This window comes from Tenrec ecaudatus, chromosome 6 (genome assembly GCF_050624435.1).
Source record: "Tenrec ecaudatus isolate mTenEca1 chromosome 6, mTenEca1.hap1, whole genome shotgun sequence".
NCBI lineage: Eukaryota > Metazoa > Chordata > Mammalia > Afrosoricida > Tenrecidae > Tenrec > Tenrec ecaudatus.
Window position 1 is genome coordinate 133,646,452 of NC_134535.1, and position 18,943 is coordinate 133,665,394.

Sequence of the window (18,943 nt, forward strand, 5' to 3'; positions counted from 1 at the left end):
GCTCTAGATAGGCAGGCCCCATGTTTATCAGGGAGATGCTGCGGGCATCTTTACAGGTGCCAGGAAGTCAGGACAAAACCAAAAAGCAAGCTCACTGCCATCTAGTCGATTTCGCCTCACCCTGTAGGACAGGGTAGAACTGCCCCTGTGGGTTTGAGACAGTAACTCTTTACGGAAGTAGAAAGGCTCGTCTTTCTGCCCCCTAGAGTGGCTGGTGGTTTTGAACTGCTGGTCTTTCAGTTAGCAGTGCAATGTGTGACCAAGTCCAAGAAGACATCAAAGCAGCCTGCACAGACAACACACCGGCGTCTCAGCAGGTGTGTCAGGCCCCTTACTGTTGGACACTCACCTCCCGGTTGTCTTGATCGGCTTGAGCGAGGATCCCTTTAAAGCAAGGTTCGATGTAGTGGACGTAATCGCTGTACTGCAGTCATGGAGGGGAGGAAGAGGAAAGAACAAATAGGATTAGTTAGGTGCCCGGGACCTGATGGAGAAGCTTAGGCACCTCATGGAGTGGTCAGGGGTGAAGCTCACGTAGGTACTTGTGTCATGTCAGCTTGGGGTACCCTTTACCTTTCACAACTTTTCCTAGTAGAGAGCGGAGAGTAGAAGGACCAGCAGTCACCAAAGACCTGATAATCACTAAAAATTCTCCCTTAAACGCTGGGCTCCAGGCATTTTCTGAACTGGTTGGTTCATTTCCCAAAGAACCTGTAGTTTAGTGACAGAATTCCTTTGGTCTCAGCCTCCCTGGCCTGGGAAGGTGCTTGCACAGGGGAGACGAGAGTCTTCCACGCGCATTCCCCACCACAGGAGGCCTGGGAATGGGAGTAAGACCATGCATGTTTTTATTTATCACGTCGCTGTGTGTATATATGAAGAGGGTGGCGTGGGGCAGGACGTGAGTTATTGCTTTTTCACTTTTTCTCTCAAAGAACCCCTTCCACATAGACTCCCATTGCTACCAAGTTGATTCCAGTTCTTAGGACAGAGTAGAATTCTTTCTTATAGTTTCTGAAATTATAAATCTCAACAGGGGCCAACAGCCTCATCTTTTCTCTTGCAGAGCAGCTGGTGGGTTTGAACCTCCAGCCTTGCAATGCATCTTCTATATGGCTTTGTTATCCTTCATGCCCTTTTGGCAGACGGCAGGAAGATGGCGGTGACCAAATGGCAGAACAACATGGGGACTCTGGGGAGAATGCCGGGCGTGAACATTGTTAATTGCTACTCTCCAAACCAGGCGCCCTCAAACTACAGCCCGCGGGCCCCATGTGGCCCACCGAGGACATTTATCTGGCCCACCGGGTGTTTTTGCCCTGTTTGTTTTTTTACTTCAAAATAAGATATGTGTAGTGTGCATAGGAATTTGTTCATAGTTTTTTTTAATATAGTTCGGCCCTCCAACGGGTCTGAGGGACAGTGAACTGGCCCCCTGTTTAAAAAGTTTGAGGACCCCTGATCGAAACTGTCAAAGGAAGCTGTGGGAGAGGGGCCACAGCGGTGGGAGAGGGTTGGGAGGTTGGGTGGGTGGGCTCTGAAGGATGAGTTTGCATAGTCTCCCTCTCATGGAGTGATGGAACCTATTGTCTGTGGCATCCCGTCGCTCCTGCAGGTCCCAGGAAAGGGATGGAGAGAAGGTCAAGATGGGGAGGTGGGGGCCCAGAAGTTGGTGCAGGTGTATGTCCGTGGACACGGAGATAGCAGGCAGCCGCAGGGTCTGGACGCGGGGCTGGAAATGCAGGAACACGGTGGTTGTGCTCATGCCGCAGACAGGTTATTTTAAAGGCAGAGAATTTTTGCTAGATACGAAATTCCCGCTCCAGAGAGGCCTCTGGGCCATGGGGCACGCTGTGGATGGAACGACTGATCAGGCTGCACTTCCAGGACCCTTCAAAGCCCCAAGCTGGATGTGCACGCGGCCTCACCGGAGGGCTCGCCAGGCCTAGCCTTCGGCTGCGTTGGGAAATGCTCTCCTGCCTTGTTGCCCTCTTCTCTGCCTTCATTGCTTCTCCGCACCATCCCTGAGCTGGGGACCGCGAGGCTGCCCTCAGGCTGCCCCCAGGTTTGCCATGCCCTCTTCAGGCTCCGCTCCTGCTCCCCCCACCTTCACCTCTGGGCCCGGATCCGGCGAGGTGAAATAAATGGGGACGGCTGGAACTGCTGCCAACCAGGAATCCAGGGCTCATTTATTCTGCATCCGACAGGAGGGCAGTTGAGTTGGGGAGGAAAACACTAGGCATTTACTGGTGGAGACAGACACCCTGCTGGGTCAGGGTCAGCGAAAAGAGACAGACCCTCCCTGAGATGCACTGACGCTATCGGCTGCTCTGGGCTGGACGTCAGCCAGGGTTATGGGGGCGACGCGGGACCCAGGTGAGCTTCGTTCTGTTGTCCCCAAGCTTGCGACGAGTCGGAACCCACTGGAGGGCACCTTCCCAGCAGCAGCTCTTGGTCAGTGCTGCCTCCCGCTTCTTGGGTCCCAGATTCCGGTGCGAAATGGAAAGACCAGGCCCAGGGACGTGGGCGAAGACAGCACCTTATATGTCACGTCAGGGGCTTGGACAGACCATGCACCCGAGGTTCATAGCCCAGCTGGGGAGAGGAAAACCATCCTCCAGTGCATCAATGACGGTGTCCAGGTTGGTAGGTTTGTCATTTTTAGGTGCCATCTCATCAGTTCTGGCCCATAGCAACCTTATGCTTAGCAGAAGGAAACGGTGGCCACCTTCACCACTGTCCCTGTTGCTGTCATGGTGACAATCCATCCCATAAAGGTCCCTCCCCTTTACCAAACATGATGTCCTTCTCCAGGGACGGCTCTCTCCTGACAACGTGTCCAAAGTCGGCCAGACAAGGCGCGCCCCATGCTTGCCTCTAAGGAGTACTCTGGCTGTACCTCTAAGACGCACATCGGAGCTGGCAAAGAACAGGGAAAGTACCCAGGACGGCTAAAAGGACAGAGCGGTCTGTCTCTGTAGGGGAGGCAGAAGGCGGTCTCCCCTCAGGGGAGTGAGAGGGGCTGGAGTCGGCACGCTTACCGCGATGACATTCACGAAGTCGTTCTCGCCCAGGGTGTCCAGGATGGTGGAGGCGGTGTGCTTGGCGATGGCCAGTCTCAGCCCCTTCATGCTGCCGCTCACGTCAATGAGGATCACCACGTCCTTGGGCGAAGTCGCAGCCTGTATGTACCTGCGGCACATGGGCAAATCGGAAGGGAAGGGGCCAAGTGGAAGGCGGGGAAACCATCGTCCAATAACCACCCCGACCAAGAGTCCCCAGTTCATTCTATTTAAGTTCTGACCCAGGGGCACCCAAAGTCTGGGCCAATGTTATAGGTTTTATTGTGTCCCATAACTGCTTGGCATACTCCGGAGCCATCTTGGCGTGAGAGAGTTGAGCATGTGCTGTGTCTCCCTCCCCCCATCCCGGAATGGGTCTTCTTGGTGGTAACCCTGGTCCTTTTGGGTTTCAATCAGCTGGGATCCTGGGGTGCTGGCAGTGGGAAAGAGAGAGCTGGGTTTCACAAGAGACAGCAGTAAGGGAGTGGAGGTGCTGGGGTTCATTGGGGGACAATCCAGTGTCCTGGAAGCAGGTTTGAGTTGGGAAAGGTGAACATGATTAGTCTGAGATGTCTAGGACAAGGAGACACACACACACAGAGGGAGAGAGAAGGGAGTGGGTGTGCTGGTCATTCTCACTCTTGTGTTGGACTAAGATTCTGTACATGTGATGCCCGCGGGGGGTGGCCAGCAGCGTAGGAGAATAAGGGACCAGAGACCTTTCCCCTGTGAGCTCTTACCACCCACGGTTCCGGCAGTCGAAGGCAATGACTCCGTTCTCATCAGGGGTCCACTTGAAACCTGGGGAGGGACAGGTGGGCTCACTCACGAGCTCCCCGAGGCTAGCTCCTGACTGGGTGCTGGCACCCAGAATGGCCATGATCTCCAGGGCAGGCCCAGCAGTGACTGGGGTAGCAGGGCGTCAGAGCACCGGGTCACACTCTGGGGCAGCAGGAAAGGAGGAGCCAGTTCTGTGGAGAAGCCCCCACCATGCCAATGGGGTGCCTTTACACAGAGAACCCCCAGAGGGGCCTCCTTTGTGAGACTAAGCTTTGCATCAGCGAGTGCGAGCAGAGCTTCAGAGAGCTGTGGCTTTGGAGCCTCTTCTTGAAGCAGGACAAGGTGGCGAGAGAGCCAGGTGCCCTATTTTCCAGTGAGCGTAGTTTTGTAGCCCGTCTGCTGCTGCTGGCAGGATAGCTCCTCCGTGTTCACCACGCCTTCTCGCCGATGGGCTGGGAGACATGACTGTACGCTCCCCAAGGGCAGGCATTCTCTGCACCTAAGGTAGTGCTTAATGTGCACCGGTGGTGCCATGGTTACGCGTCGGGCTGCTAACGGCCACTTCAGCAGTTCAAAACCACCAGCCGCTCCTTGGGAGAAAGACCAGGCTTTCTACTCCGGTACAGCATTGCAGTCTCAGAAACAGCAGGGGCCATTCTACCCTGTCCTATAAGGTTGCTATGCGTTGGCATCGACTCGGTGGCAGTGAGTGAGGTGGGGTTTGGAAGGAGTGGGGGACGGCAGCCAGCAGAATAAGGCTCAGTATGTGTCTACCCCACAAATGGAGAAAATGGAAAGGGGCATGGAAGCTCCTCCTTTAACCTGCTGGCTGAGTGCCCGGGGGGCTTTTGTCTCAGTCATCCAACGAGACACTCGGTTTGATGGCAGGGGCCGTGGCCGACTCTCTATTCAGAACGACATGAATGATTTGGAATCATGGGTTTAAAAGAAGGTTGAAAATACCAGTTTAAATGGTTATGTGTTGCATTTGAACTTGGAGGGGAGGGGTGGAAGCTGCGGTATGATGAATGACTCGGGGGATTTGCTGATCCCTGGCCGTGGGACTCAAGATATGGTGCACCCATAGGCATTGCTGGTCTCTCCAAAATAGAAAAGGTTTCCAGGGACTCTGCCCTCAAGCTTGGGAGAAAGGGGGGGGGGGTGCTTTCTATTCCTGTAGAGAAATTCACAGGGCAGGTCTTCCCTGTCCTGGGGGGTCGCTGTGAGTTGGCATGGACTCGATGGCAGTGATCACTGGGCCCCTTGATGAGGGGTGCAGGCTCCTGGGCATCAAGCCATCAAGACCTCGATACAGGGGAGAGACGGTGCTGAGAGGTGGGGGGCAGCGTGAGGGGAAGGGGTGATGATTGTGTGCTGGAGCGTGAGGGGCAGGGTCTGCTCCAGACCCGAGTCGTGAAAAGCGGCGTCACCCTGTAGCCGCTTCCAACAGCAACCTGGCTGTGGTCAGCAACTTGCCCCTAGAGCAGCAAAGGAAAGGGGAAGCTGAGGCCCAAGGTTTCTAAGTCTGAACCAAACCTCCTCAGAGCGTGTTGGGGTCCTGGCGCAGGAAGACGCTCAATTCCTTGTGGGAAGAGGAGGCTCCCAAAGGTTTGCGGGAACATCCCATGGTTGCTTAATTCCATTTGCCACGAGCTCTTTGAAGCCTCCTCGTGTAGCGGAATCCTCCTGAGGAGTTTTCCAAAGCCAGGCCTGCAGGAGGAGGCCCTCGTGAGCGAAGCCGACTGGCAGTCTCAGGCTGCAGGATTCAGAAGCAGAACCCGCGTCACAGGGCTCAGCTGGGCCAACTGCTGGCACAGAACATCGAGGGGCTGTGTCCGAGACAGCACACAAGGAAACATACTGAAAGAGGGAAAGAGCAGTCCTAAAGAAAACAAGGGACTTTAAAAAATGGGGGGCAAAAATGTTTGAGTTGAGGGGAAAAAAAGAAGCCTAAATGGATTACTTATAGGGAAAGAGAGAATTTATACATTTGAAGAACTTTTCTCAACTCCTGGGCAAGGCTCAATGCATCTGTGCCATTGGGGACCCAGAAAGGAAAAAACACGCAGGAAAGGCTGAGGGCAAATCGACGATGTCTTAGCATTTCCTACAGCTGATGGAAAGCCAACTCCACCTGTCTTGGAGCTATAGTCTAGTCCAAGCAGGATAAACAGAAAGAGACCCATCTGACTGCCACTGCAGAATGTCACAAGCAAAACGACTTTGGGCAGCAGCCAGCAGGAAAGGTCAGAGAAACAGCAGTTAAGTTGACAGCCAATTTTCTCACCATCAATGGAAGCGAGATGACAGCGGGAGGATATTTCTCAAGCCTTGAGAGAAAAGAGCTGTTCATTTAGGGTATCAGCCTGTGTTAGTCGGGGTACTTTAGAGAAACAAATCCACAGAAACTCATGTAGAAGAGAGAGTTTTATATAAAGGTTAAGAGCGCATCAAGAAAACATCCCAACCCAATGCTGCCCAAGCCCACAAGTCCAACATTAACCCATATGTCCAACACCAATCTACAAAGTCCTCCTCCATCTCACAAAACAGATGCAATGCCAACTGCAGGAGGAAAGCCGAGTCAGTGAACGTGTAAGCATCTCAGCACTGGCAGGGGTCTCCATACGGCTGCTCCAGCACCCAGGGCTGCATCGGGATAGGTCCATGTGGCTTCTCCTCAGGAATGTCTTGCAGGAAGTGAGCCTTGCCAGCTGAAGCAGGTAATTGGCTAAAGCAGCTGCACCAAAGTCCGGCCATCACAGGCAAGAGACCTGAGAACTCGAAGAGGCTCACCATTTATCTCTCCACCCTTCAATTAACCCCACATGTGTTTATGGGCCAGGTTGGCACAACAAACTAACTCCCTCACAGCCCCAGCACAACTGTCCTTCAAGAATGAAGATCAAACAGAAGATTTACAGAAGAGCACGAAGCAGCAGCTTACGGCCAAGAGACCTGCTGTAACGGAACTCTGGGAGGATGTACGTGAAGAAGAAAGGAAATCTCAGAAAGACAGTCTGAGATGCTTGAAGAAACAGCGCACGAATAAAACGTTAACCGAGGAGCTAAATCCAAACCAGCTCTCAAACACCAGTCATCGTGACAGCATTCTGTTTGAGTGATTTGTATCAAGCTGCATATTTTACGTGTATTATGTTACCGTCAAATAGCAGTAACAGCCACAGAGATCAGAACCTGTTAGACTTTGAAGAGGAAGGAGATGCTGACGAAACAAATAATGAGGAAGAGAAAAGATTTTTTAAAAAAACTTTTGAAACAGTGGCAAGAGTGGCTGCAGATTTAAAAAAGAAAGAAAAAGAAAAGCGAATCACGGGCTTCAGTTATTTGAAAACAGGGACCCGGATGCTGCTCGCTCGGCAAGAGGTGAGACAAGGACGCGGGGACTGTGAGATGTTGCTGTGGATGATGTGACGGAACGACAAAAGCAGCCAAGCAGATACCGCTCACTCGGTTTTCCAGTGAGAATGCCATCTCCATTCCCAGACGATCCAGAACGCTCCCAACGTCGAACTATTACTGCACGTGGCAAAACACCAGCATCGTCCAGCGGTCTCCATCATCAAACTGAATATCTACAATGTGTGCCTTTTTATGGGCGCACGAACTAAAATGTACCTGTAAGTTTAGGCGCAGTGCTTCCAGCCCACAAAGACGAATAAAGAAAAGAAAAAGGCATTTTAGAGAAGAGAAGATACAGTGAATAGATAGTCCACTTCACAAGCGATCAGGGAAATACAAAACCAGACCACCGTGCAATGCCATTTCACACTAAAATAATATTAGCAAACATTAAAAAAATAATATCAAATATTAAAAATAATAATAGCAAATATTAAAAATAATAATATCAAGATTAGAAGAACATGACTCAATATTAGCAAAGATCATAATTGAGACAAGCATTTTGGAAACAGTTTGGCATTTTTGTGTCAAAGTGGGACACTCAGCTATCATAAGTCTAGCGACTCCTCCCCGAGCGAAGCTTCTCTCGTGTATCTCAGGAGACCTTGCTAAGATGCTCCCAGCAGCACAATCAGAAAAAGCCAAACACAGAAAACAAAATTTAAAATGGGGAAACAACCCAAACACAATCAGGAGAGCTAATAGACGGATATATTTACCCTGAAGAATATTATACGATGATGAAAATGTCGAGGACAACTCAGATGGTAACAGTGGACCTGGAAAAATCACGTTCTAAAAGTCCATAAACAAAATTCACCACCTTTGAGTGAATTCTGACTCACGGGGATCCTATAGGGCAGAGTAGAACTGCTCCTGCGTGTTTCTGAGATGGTAACTCTTTATAGGAGTAGAGAGCCTCGTCTTTCTCCCAAGGAATGGCTGGTGGTTTCTAACTGCTGACCCTGTGCTTAGTAGCCCAACTTGTAAGCAAGCCACTACACCATGTGTATGTGCAAAATCAAGTTTTAAAAGTAAAAAAATAGGAAAGAAAAGAAAATATTGTATAGGCAATTATATAAATGAAACAAAAATAAAAAGATTAAAGAATCTAAATGGAGTGACAAGGTTGAAATCCAAGGTAGTGGATAGGGGGTCGGTTCATCAGGTGGGTGCTGGGTGCAGCAGGGAACATGGTCGAATTGGGCAGAGGGGCAGGATAGAGGAGGTACACTTAGGCAGGTCTGTTGATGGGGTGTCAACAGACATTTATTACTTACAAATAAAATAAAATGGGCCCACTGGACCAATGGGAACAGTGTTTCCGAGCCAAGGATTATGATCAACCCAATACCGTCTACTCACAGGCCAATATGTACGGGCAGATGTGTACATGGATATGTGTGTCCCCATGTATCACCCTGAGAAATGGCCTTTCAATAGTAACCGGGTAGGTGGGGGTGCTGGTCATGAGTTGACTGCTAACTGCAACACCAGTAGTTCAAAACCATCGGCCACTCCAAGGGAGAGAGATGAGGCTCTCTGTTTCCAGCGTCGGAAACTCCCCGGGCAGTTCTCTTCTTTCCTCGAGCGCCACTGGGAAGCAGAGCCGGCTCTAGGCAGGGAGGGTTTTGGTTATGTTTACTGAGGCGCTCACGCCTGGACGGTGGTGCTGCCCACAGCTCACCATCTCTGGCAGCCTGAGTGTGTTTAGAAAGCGCATGCGCTTTCCCTGAAGAACAAAGAGGAAGCTGTGCACTCCCGTAAAGGCTGAGTGTCAGAAACTCTAAGGGGCACGCCTGCTCTGCCCGATGTGGTCGCGGGCGTTGAAATTGGCTCCGTGGCCGTGGGTTTGGCTGCTTTGAGTGCTGTTGATGGGGGAACAAAGGCGCTGTGTCCTGGGTTGGCCCCTGGCCATGGTGGATTCGGCATGTCCTGGATCACCGACCATTGAGTACTTCCAGGGAGAGAGGTTCCTTTCTCCAACGAGACTACAAGGTTTACAGCAGAACGGGACCTCAGTGTCTGATCGTCATGGGTTCCTGTCTTCTCTCGTTCTTTCAACAACGATGCTACTGGGGAGTGTCCAGGAGTGAGCTGGAGGCACCCGTTGACCGGCAATGGTGACACGGAGAGCCCCGGCTGGCTGTCTTCAGCACCCTCTTGCCTTGTTCCCAGAGAGGAAGCTCAGGACCTTGGCAATCCCACCCAATGTCCTTACCTGACCTTGGCAGTCCCACCCAATGTCCTTACCTGACCTTGGCAACCCCACCCAATGTCCTTACCTGACCTTGGCAACCCCACCCAATGTCCTTACCTGGATAGATCCTGAAGAATCCAGTTGAGCTGCCGAAATACTGCCACGTCAGAGTCGGGTCTCTCTGAAAGTTCTCCACAAACACAGGGTTCAAAGCTTCAGACATGTAGACGCCATTTAAAATGTGGGGGTCTGCAGGGTGAGATTAGGGGAGGCTTTTCATGGGAAATAGCAGCACCCTAAACACGCACACGGAGCTCCCCGCTACAGGGATGTCCATTTTATGTACTTATTTAATCACTCTACTGGGGGCTCTTAGAGCTCTTATCACAACTCATCCATCCACCCATTGGGTCAAGTACATATGTTGCCATCATTATTTTCAAAACATGTTCTTTCTGCTTGAGCCCTTGGTATCAGCTCTTCATTTACCTCCTCCTTCATGATCCCTTGATAATTCATAAATTATTACTTTTTAAAATGTCTTACACTGACTGCTATCTCCCGTCACCCACTTTTCTGTTGCTTGTCCCCCTGGGGTATGTTATATGTTGATCATTGTGATTGGTTCCCCTTTTCTCCCCCTACCTTCCCCTTCCCCTCCTGGTATCACTACTCTCATTATTGGTCCTGAGGGGTTTCTCTGTCCTGGATTCCCTGTGCTTCCAGTTGCTATCTGTACCCATGTACATCTTCTGGCCTAGCCAGATCTGTAAGGTAGAATTGGGATCATGATAGTGGGGGGTGAGGTGGGGTAGGATTAAAGAACTAGAGGAAAGTTGTGTGTTTTGTCAGTACTAGACTGCAGCCTGACTGTCTCGACTCTTCCTTGTGCAGTGATGTCTTCAGACGGCCACTCGACATCTCATTTGGAAGGCCACGTTCCCACCGTCTAATCCAGGTTTCCCTCAGCCCAGGCTTGCATACTGTTATTTCCCTTCTCACCCCGCCCAGGAGGTTAGGGTTTAGGACTCTGCAGGGCTTCTTAGGGACATGGAGGCAAACCGTGAGAGACTGCCTGTGCCCAAGTGGCACATATAAGCACTGTGGAATTGGCAGGATGCTTTGTTATATACCCACCACCAGCCTTCACAACCCCCCAGGCATGGCGGGCAGTGAAGGTGGGGCAGTGGGCACTACCTTTGTTGTACACGTTGGTGGGCAGCTGCACACTGCTCAGGGAGGTGTTCACCCTCAGGTTGCTGAAGTGGGCGTTGGCCTCCAGGAGCAGCTCTGCTCCCAGTTCCACGTAGCGGCCATGCTCATCTCTCTCGTTGATCAGGACCGAGTTGTAATAGTCAAACTGGGGGCGCGGGGTGATGAGCCGGACAGAGGCGCACCAGACACAGGGCATGCAGAGAGAGAGTGAGAGCGAGAGCGAGAGCGAGAGAGAGAGAGAGAGAGAGAGAGAGAATGGTCAGAGGACTCAGATGTACAAGACAGCCAACTCTGTCCATGCCAGGCAAGGATTCCGATGGCTGAGGGTCAAAATGTGTATCCAGGAAGCTGGATTGGTTTCTGGTGTGGATTGCTCAGGTTTATTGTTTCAGAGTTCTGGCACAGCCAGAGATGAGGACAGAGATAGCCAGACAGATACTCAAAGAGAGACAAAGAAACTAAGGCAGTTTCATCAGCTCCCCCTTTTCCTGGGTGAGTATTCCTTGGGATCCAGAATGGAACCTGAGGGGGGACGGAGGTGGGGTGAGTCCACTGTCTTTACCCAACAGCCATAGCTCTGGGCCTCAACCTCCATCCATACAGGGCCTAGGGTCTCCATGGCCCCTCTGAGAAGCCCACTGTCCGCCCTGTCTCACATAGCATCAGGGGTCTGCTTGGAAGACCACCGTGGTGCCAGAATCAGGCCCTCCGCCTGGCCCCTTCCTCCTCTGCCTGGTCCAGATCTTCTCAAGCTCCTGCTAAGGCAATTGCTCCAAAACACCGTAGACACCCCCCCCCCCCCCGAATCGGGCCCCTCTCCCCACACTGCTGCCAACATTGGCTTTCTATAGTCTTCCCCTCCCAGGCCCTCCATTCCTTACCATTCCTACTGAAGCCTGACCTTGGCATTCAAGGTCCCCAGCCGTGAGTCCCGCCTTCCTTTCCGAGGTCACCATCCCTCTGGACACAGGTAACTACTCCCTATTTCCTCAGCCAACCTCTGTGATCCAATTGCAATGTCTTCCTCTTTTCCCCCTCCACCTGGAACCTCGGCCCATCTCCTTGTCATTAGCCTCATTGGGTCGGATCCCACCTTGTGCAGCCTCCACCCACAAGGAAACAAAACGTGGGCTGATCCTTCGTCCTGATCCTCCGGTGACGTTTGAGGCTGAGGCCATGATGACCCATTGGGCTTTGCCTGGCTGAGTTTCAGAAGAAGATTGATTGCTAGAGCTTTCTTCCTCGTCTGTCTTAGTCTGGAAGCTCCTCTGAAATCTATTTGACATCAGCGAACCCCACGCCTCCGCAGAGAGGATGAGGAGTGGCTTGACAGGAGGTGCACTGGTTGGGATTTGAACCCGAGTCTCCTGCGTGGAAGGCCAGAATGCTACCACGGAACCACCGAGGCTCCACTTCACATCTACACCTGCCGAAATTCCCCGGCCTGAGGCCCACGCTGAGCCCCTCTCTCTGCGTCAACATTTCTGTGTGCACCTCCCTCACCCTATTCTGCCCTCTCAGACCACTCGACTGATCCTCTTTACGGAGTTGGCCTGCTTCCTAGTGGCATTATCTGCTTGTGCGCATTTCAAAAACAAGAGCAGGCCTCTTGCATCTATCTGCTTATTTATGTAGAGGCCGGCATGCTGCTTTGCCTGTGGGCGTGGAGGGACACTTGTCTGTCATGTGACCCTCTTGGGACTGGACATCATCTTCCCGGGTCTTGGTAGTTGTCTCTCTCACCTGGTCCCTAAATCTCTTCCCAAACTACTTGGTGGAGTAGTGGGTTGCTCATTGGGTCAGCAGTTCGAAGCCTCCAGCCTCTCCTCGGGAGAAAGATGAGACCTTCTACTCCCATAAAGACTTACAGTTTTGGAAACACCCCCCCACCAGGGTGGTCCTATTCTGTTCTATGGGCTGCTAGGGGTCAGCCTCCCCTCCATGACAATGAGACTGGAACATATCGGAGGACATTAAACTGACAAAGACAAACAGTCGTGACTCCAGCCACATCCTGTGCATGTGTAAAGTTGGGGTAGAACTTCCCTCACCCCTGTCCTCTCCGGACTCCCCACCCAGGTGGTATCGACCCTCGGTCGGGGTTGAGGACTGACTGGACACAATAGGACTCACCACCAGAGACTCGTTGAATTCGTGGTTCAGATCAGCCTCCTCGGCGGCCTCCACCAGCCTCTGAGAGACACACAGGGAGAAGGAGTGGTCAGGGACAGCGAGGGCTGGGGTTGGCTCCGGGAGTCAGGAGCCTGGCCTCCTGTTCTGGCTTTGCCAGTGAGCAAATTCCTAAGCCTCTCAGGGGCCCAGAATGGATAGATAAATAGACTCTTGCACCCCCAAGTATCTGCTCCTTGGTTCCTGATGTTTCCTTGCCCCTCAGCCCAAAGGTTGAAGGTTCGAGTCCATTCAGAGGTGCCTCAGAAGAAAGCCCTGCTGATCTGCTTCTGGAAAATCAGCCCTTGAAAATGTCCAGAGCACAGCTTTCCTCGGACACCACGCGGTGACCGTGGGCCATCATCGTCCCTGGCAAGCCTGAAGGACAGAGGCCGGGGAGTACGCTCAGGAGGCCTCCCAGGCAGGAGGTTCTGGGGAAGGAGGCAGGAGGCAGAGGCAGGCACACTTCCCAGCTTGCAGTTCAGGGTTCAACTGGCGTGAGTCAGACCCTCTGAGGCTGTGACTTGCCTTCTCTGACCCTGGAGTCCCTCTCTCACTCCTCAGCACTGGGCTCAGTCCCCCCAAACTCTCCCCACAGCAACCCACCCTACCCCATCTCCCATCTTGGGGCCACAGGCTCTTGATTTCCCTACACTTCTTCTGAGATCCCCTAAGGGTCCAATCGGGTCTTTGAAGGCCTTTCAGGGACAGTACTGCTCTTGGGGGCAAGGAAAGTCAGATTCTGGCTAGGGAAGTGGGGGACTGCATTTCTCCAGTCACATGGTTTGTACAAGCCAGGCCCCCACAGGCATCCTGGGGAGACCCTTCACATGACGTGAAGGAGACATAGTCAATGTCTAGGGCTGGGAGGCGAGTCATGGTGGTGATGGGAGTGCACCCGGTGGTAGAGGCACCTGGACACCAGGGCCAGGCCCACTCATTGGGGGCGCTTCTGCTGCCTGAGCAGCAACCAGAGATCTGGGGTGTCATGGAAACAAGTCCAAACCATACCCCCTGCCACCAAGTCCTCCCGACTCACAGTGAGCCTGCAGGATGGAGGACGACTAGGCCGTGGACTTCCAGGCCGAAAGCCTTACCATGGTGGACAGCCACATGTTTCTCACGTGGGGCAGGTGAGTTTGAACGGTCCACCTCTCAGTCAGTAGTCTAGTATCGACCCTTGGGTGCCATGGAAAGAGTCTTCAGGGCAGAGAGGGAAGGTGGGCTAAGAGAGGAGGCAGGGGTCTGAGGATGGATGGAGCGCTGGTTTGCCTATTCTCCATCTGGCTAGACTCCACCTGTCTGTCCATTATTCAGCAAGTCATTCCCAAGTCCTCACTCCATACCCTGCTCTCCACTGGGGTGGTAATTACATAATCTGGTGTCAATTTGAGAGGACTGTGAGGAAAGGGGTGGAGTCTAGTCTGTCAATCGGGTCACAGCCAATCAGACCTCTGTGTGGGCATGGCCTTCTCCTGAGAATTCTGGGAGCTCCTCTGTTTTCCTCCTTGGAGGCGGGAGACACTTCTCTCTCTCTGTGCTCACTCCCTGGGAGACACTGGAGCTGACAAGACACATGGAACGACGCTAGTGCCCTGAGCTGGAGGAGCCATACGGACCTACCCTGATGGAGACCTGGGTGCTGGAGCAGCCACATGGAGACCCCTGCCAGCGCTGAGATGAACCCAGAAGACTTCCATCCCACTGGCCAGTGAGCTTCCTGCATTCAGCATCATTGCGTGTGTTTCATGAGTCTGAAGAGGACTCTATAGATTGTTATCAGACATATGGACTACATGCTGGACTTATGGACTTGATCTGGACTGGGCTGGGATGTTTTCTCAACATTTAACTGCTCTTGTACATAAACCTCTTTCTTATCCACATATGAGTCTCTATGAATTTGTTTCTCTAGTCTACCCAGAATAGAGGGTCACTAAAGGACCCTCCCATCAGTCAATTTCAACGCACAGTGGCCTCAGATGTAGCAGAGTTGGACTGCACACCGTAGGGTGTCGAAGGGCTCGTGTTTTTGGAAGTGGATAGCCAGGCCTTTCTTCCAAGGCACCTCTGGGTAGACTCTAACCTTCAACCTTCTGGTTAGCGGTTAAGCCTGCTGACCCTTTGCACCACTGACCACACACTTGTCCTCGGAGCCTTGGTGCTGGCACAGTTAAGCACGCCACTGCTACCCGAGAGGCTGGTGTCTCAACATCCCCAGTGGCTCAGAGGGAGCGAAGACATGGGGGCGGATCTGCTCCTGTGACGACCACAGCTCTGGGTCTACTCTGACCTGTAAGGTTGCCATGAGCTGGGGCGACTCCACAACCCCCGACACCAGCCGACAACCACCGAGAGGGTCTCTGACAGCGCAGGGTGATGGATCCGACTGCGCTCGACGCGGTCGCCCTGAAGGTGGAACTCAAGCACAGCTCCCCAGCCCCGCTCGTCCTGCACAACCCTGAGCGCGGGTCCCTGGGCTCCTGGGGACACTAAGCTGCACGCTGGGAAGGCTCGGAGGAGGTCCCGTGGTGGGCGGAGGCACCGAGGGCAGCGCAGTGTCTCGGAGTGGGGAGAAGCACCCCCACCCAGGCCCGAGGCCGGAGTACCTGCACTGCCTCCACTTTGCTCCGCAGCATGCTCTCCATGTCCTCTGAGAACTGCTTCACCAACGCCAGGCCATCCACCTCCTCTATCTTCAGACTGGACTCCACGTCTTCGTACTTCTGCTCCGGGGACAGTGGGACCCTCAGGCACGTGTGGCTTTGCGCCGTGTGGGGAGCAGTGTCCTCCTCGCAGCGCTGACTCGTTCACACCACTAGATGCAAGGACGGGCTCCCCCCCTGCTCAATCTCCCTCGATCACCCTGACCCGATGCCTTCTCTGAGCTGCACTCTCTGGACATATTAGGGTTGGACCCCTTCGAGGGGAGCGAGGTCAGTGACCTTGACCAAGGCTATGCAGTGACATAGGTCCCCCAGACTTCCCTGCCCAGGTTCTCTGTGCCTGCTGGAGCCTGCGCACGCCGGTCGTGAAGGCACTATGAACTTCAGCTCCACCTTTTCCAAACCCACCATAAGGCAGATCTTGGCAGCCATATGTCTCTGGGCATACCAGGGCCACCCTTAGTGTGGCAGGTAACGAGGACAAAGTGCCAGCAAGCTCAAGAGAATCAGGATGCCTGGATTCAAGCTTCTCTCTGGACCCACAGGAGACAGTCTATCCCTGTGGGTGTGCATGATGGAGGTCCAGTGTCCCAGCTCTATCAGCGACCTATCAAATGTGTGACCTTGGGCAAGTCACTCCGGCACTCAGTTCCCTCATCTTTAAAACGTCACCTTTGCATAGCACTCAACAGAACACGCTTCGACCTCCAAAGGACCGCACAATTACTGCCATGTCTTCTCCACCCGGGCTGGGGGTCAGATGAGAACACCATCCGAGACAGCGCGGGAGCATGGGCCTTGTGGGAGGTGAGGGCTTAGCTGTCATTCCTAATGCAGCCCGTGGAAGGGCCGTGCCCGGGCCGGTGTGTGTGTGTGTGTGTGTGTGTGTGTGTGTGTGTGTGTGTGTGTGTACACACACCCTCGAGTGCATGCTCTCTCAACATGGGACCACAGGGAAGAGGGAGGAGGGCGAGACTGCAGTGTGGTCCCGTGCAGACGTAAAAGCCTGAGAGTTACTCTTAGCTTCACGTGTAAGAAGGAGCCGTTCACACTCATCCCACAGAGCTATGGGGAGAGCTCCATCCTGCCTATAAAGCTCCTGTCAAAGGTACCCATGAAGGAGAGTAGCCAGAGACTCATGAGTATCCGAGAGAAATGAAGTTGTTTATTATTAAAGCTGGACCGGGAGCCATGAACCTGAGAGAAAGAGGAAGCTGCTTGTAATCTGGCAAGAGGACAGGCTAACCATCATTCTGCACGTACAGTCAGGGACACATGGGGCATCAAAGTGGGGAAGGGGTTGCTCCCTTGCTGTTTCTTCCTGGGCTGCTTCTTGCCCAGGATCTCCACCGTGGGCAGGCTGTGGACACAGGGTGTGGCTGGAGGTATGGGAAGACCATCCCGCACAGACCTTCTGCCCCAGCTGCTCCCACAAAGGTCCTGTACTCTGCGTCTGGAGCACCCCCTTCCTTACCCACCCCCCTTCATAAGGGTCAGGCCCACATCCCATCTGCCCACGCCTGCTCCTCTCCCCCAGGGCAATCTCCATCCTGATGCCCCCTTCTCACGGGATCAGCCCCAAGACAGTGTTCTCGGCCCTTCCACTGCACTGACCCTGGTCCCACAGCTTGTCACATGGACAAACTGCTTGGGTCCTAGGACCCCTGTGCCCTCATCTGAACAGGAGGGAATTGTATTAGATGATCTTTAGGGAAAGGGCATTTGGGGATTGGCAACCCTGCTCTCTACCAGGAGGGAGGCCCTGGGCCTGATCACCCTGGGCCCGGGAAGGGGTCACTGACCTTCTGCAGTAAGAGGGAGCCCGAGTATTTGGTCACGGTGCTATACAGGTCCCTGCCGAAGGTGTCTGCCCACAGCCTCACCCTGTGCCAGGGGACAAAAGTGCACGCATCAGACACACACCACAGAGCAGCTATCTGGACCCCCTTCCCACGCACCTACGTGAACACACACATGCACAGCGACACAGAGACGTCACACTCAGACACAGACACATGAACACACGCTCTAAGAGCTCTGGGTTGTGAGCGGAGAATGGGAAGCAGGAAAGGGGAAGAGGCCATGGTTCAAAGCCAGGAAGTAGGACGGAAGCAGGAACTGGTTTGGCTGCAGCTGTCCCAACTCAATGAGTCACTGGCAGCCTTTCTCCTTGGCGCCCCTGGGCCTTCTGTTGAAAGCTTGCATGGAAGGTGAGGTGAGAAGGCAGAAGAACAGGCTCTGAGCTGCTGCTGCTGCTGCTGAGGCCAGAGGCAGGGCAGGCAAAGAGGCGTGAGGAGGCCACACCTGGTTGATAGCCCCAACCTCCCACCCATCCTCATGGATAGACTCTGCGTATCCCCTCTGTCATCGACTATAGGGGTTCTGGGAGAGCAGTCCCAGAACAGGAAAAGCACAAAGCTATGGAAGGGGAGGCATCAAGAGTCAAGCCCAGATTGTACGAGCCCCCAATACAATGATTAAAAAAAAAGAGTCAGGCCCAGAGGGCTGGTCTCTCCTTTCAGAAGCCACAGGGCCCGGGGCTATGGGGCCAGACATGTCTGCTGGGTTGGACAGTCGTAGGAGACATGGGCAAGTACTGATCTCGGAGGGAGTGGAAGGGGGTGTGTGGGGTATCTGAGCAGGTGTGTGGGTGGGACGGGAGGGGCCTGATACGAGAGGGAAAGATTGGGGAGCAGAGTTGAAGAGGAGAGAGTGCGGGTGTAGGATAGCAATGGGGGGATCGGGTAAAGCCTGGGCAGAGGTTTGGGTCCCAGAGGGCAGGTGTGCTGTACAACTTTGGGCATGCATGTGGGCTCTCAATCTCACCCCGCTCTGGGTTCCCAGTGGGAATGTGCACTCCATGGCGACCTCAACTGCAGCCATTGTCACCTGGCACTCAGCCTACCTTCTGCCATGGACTGTGGGACACTCTGGGAGTGAAAATGATTCCAGCCATCTCCCTTGGCAGCAGACAGTCTTATAAACCAAAACCACAAAACCAAAAAACAAACTCACTGCCATCAAGTCAGTGCTGACTCAGCCACCCCTTCTGGGTTTCCAAGACTTTAGCAGCCTGTCTCCTACGGAGCCCCTACAGTGGTGGTGGTTTTGAACTGCTGACCATTCAGATCACAGCCCAACGCATAACCACTACGCCCCCCCCCCCCCAGGGCTGCTTTACTGACTGGTGGAAATGGTGAAAGCACAGACCAGGGGACTGGAGTTCAAATCCCAGCACCGCTGTTCATTTGCTATGTGGATTCAGGGGAGTTACCTAAACTTTCTGAGTCTCTGTTTCCCAACCTGTAAACCAGAGATTACAAGAACGACCCCGCAGGAAGCCCCCAGTACAACGCCCGTCCTATGAAACCAACCTCAAACCAAACTCACTGCCATCGAATGGATTCTGACGCACTATAGGACAG

The 18,943-nt window shown here is 53.4% G+C and overlaps 1 protein-coding gene across 1 annotated transcript in view; it reads right to left on the reverse strand.

Annotated features, from left to right (window-relative positions):
- CACNA2D4 (calcium voltage-gated channel auxiliary subunit alpha2delta 4) overlaps positions 1-18,943 on the reverse strand; it is a 122,149-nt gene that overhangs the window by 101,700 nt on the left and 1,506 nt on the right. Inside the window, exons 2-9 of the mRNA XM_075553391.1 lie at positions 17,321-17,402; positions 15,462-15,578; positions 12,817-12,876; positions 10,666-10,828; positions 9,586-9,717; positions 3,803-3,863; positions 3,042-3,192; positions 350-424 (exon numbers count right to left, since the gene is read on the reverse strand). Of these exons, the coding sequence (XP_075409506.1) occupies positions 350-424; positions 3,042-3,192; positions 3,803-3,863; positions 9,586-9,717; positions 10,666-10,828; positions 12,817-12,876; positions 15,462-15,578; positions 17,321-17,402 (841 nt within the window). The remainder of the gene's footprint in view (positions 1-349; positions 425-3,041; positions 3,193-3,802; positions 3,864-9,585; positions 9,718-10,665; positions 10,829-12,816; positions 12,877-15,461; positions 15,579-17,320; positions 17,403-18,943) is intronic.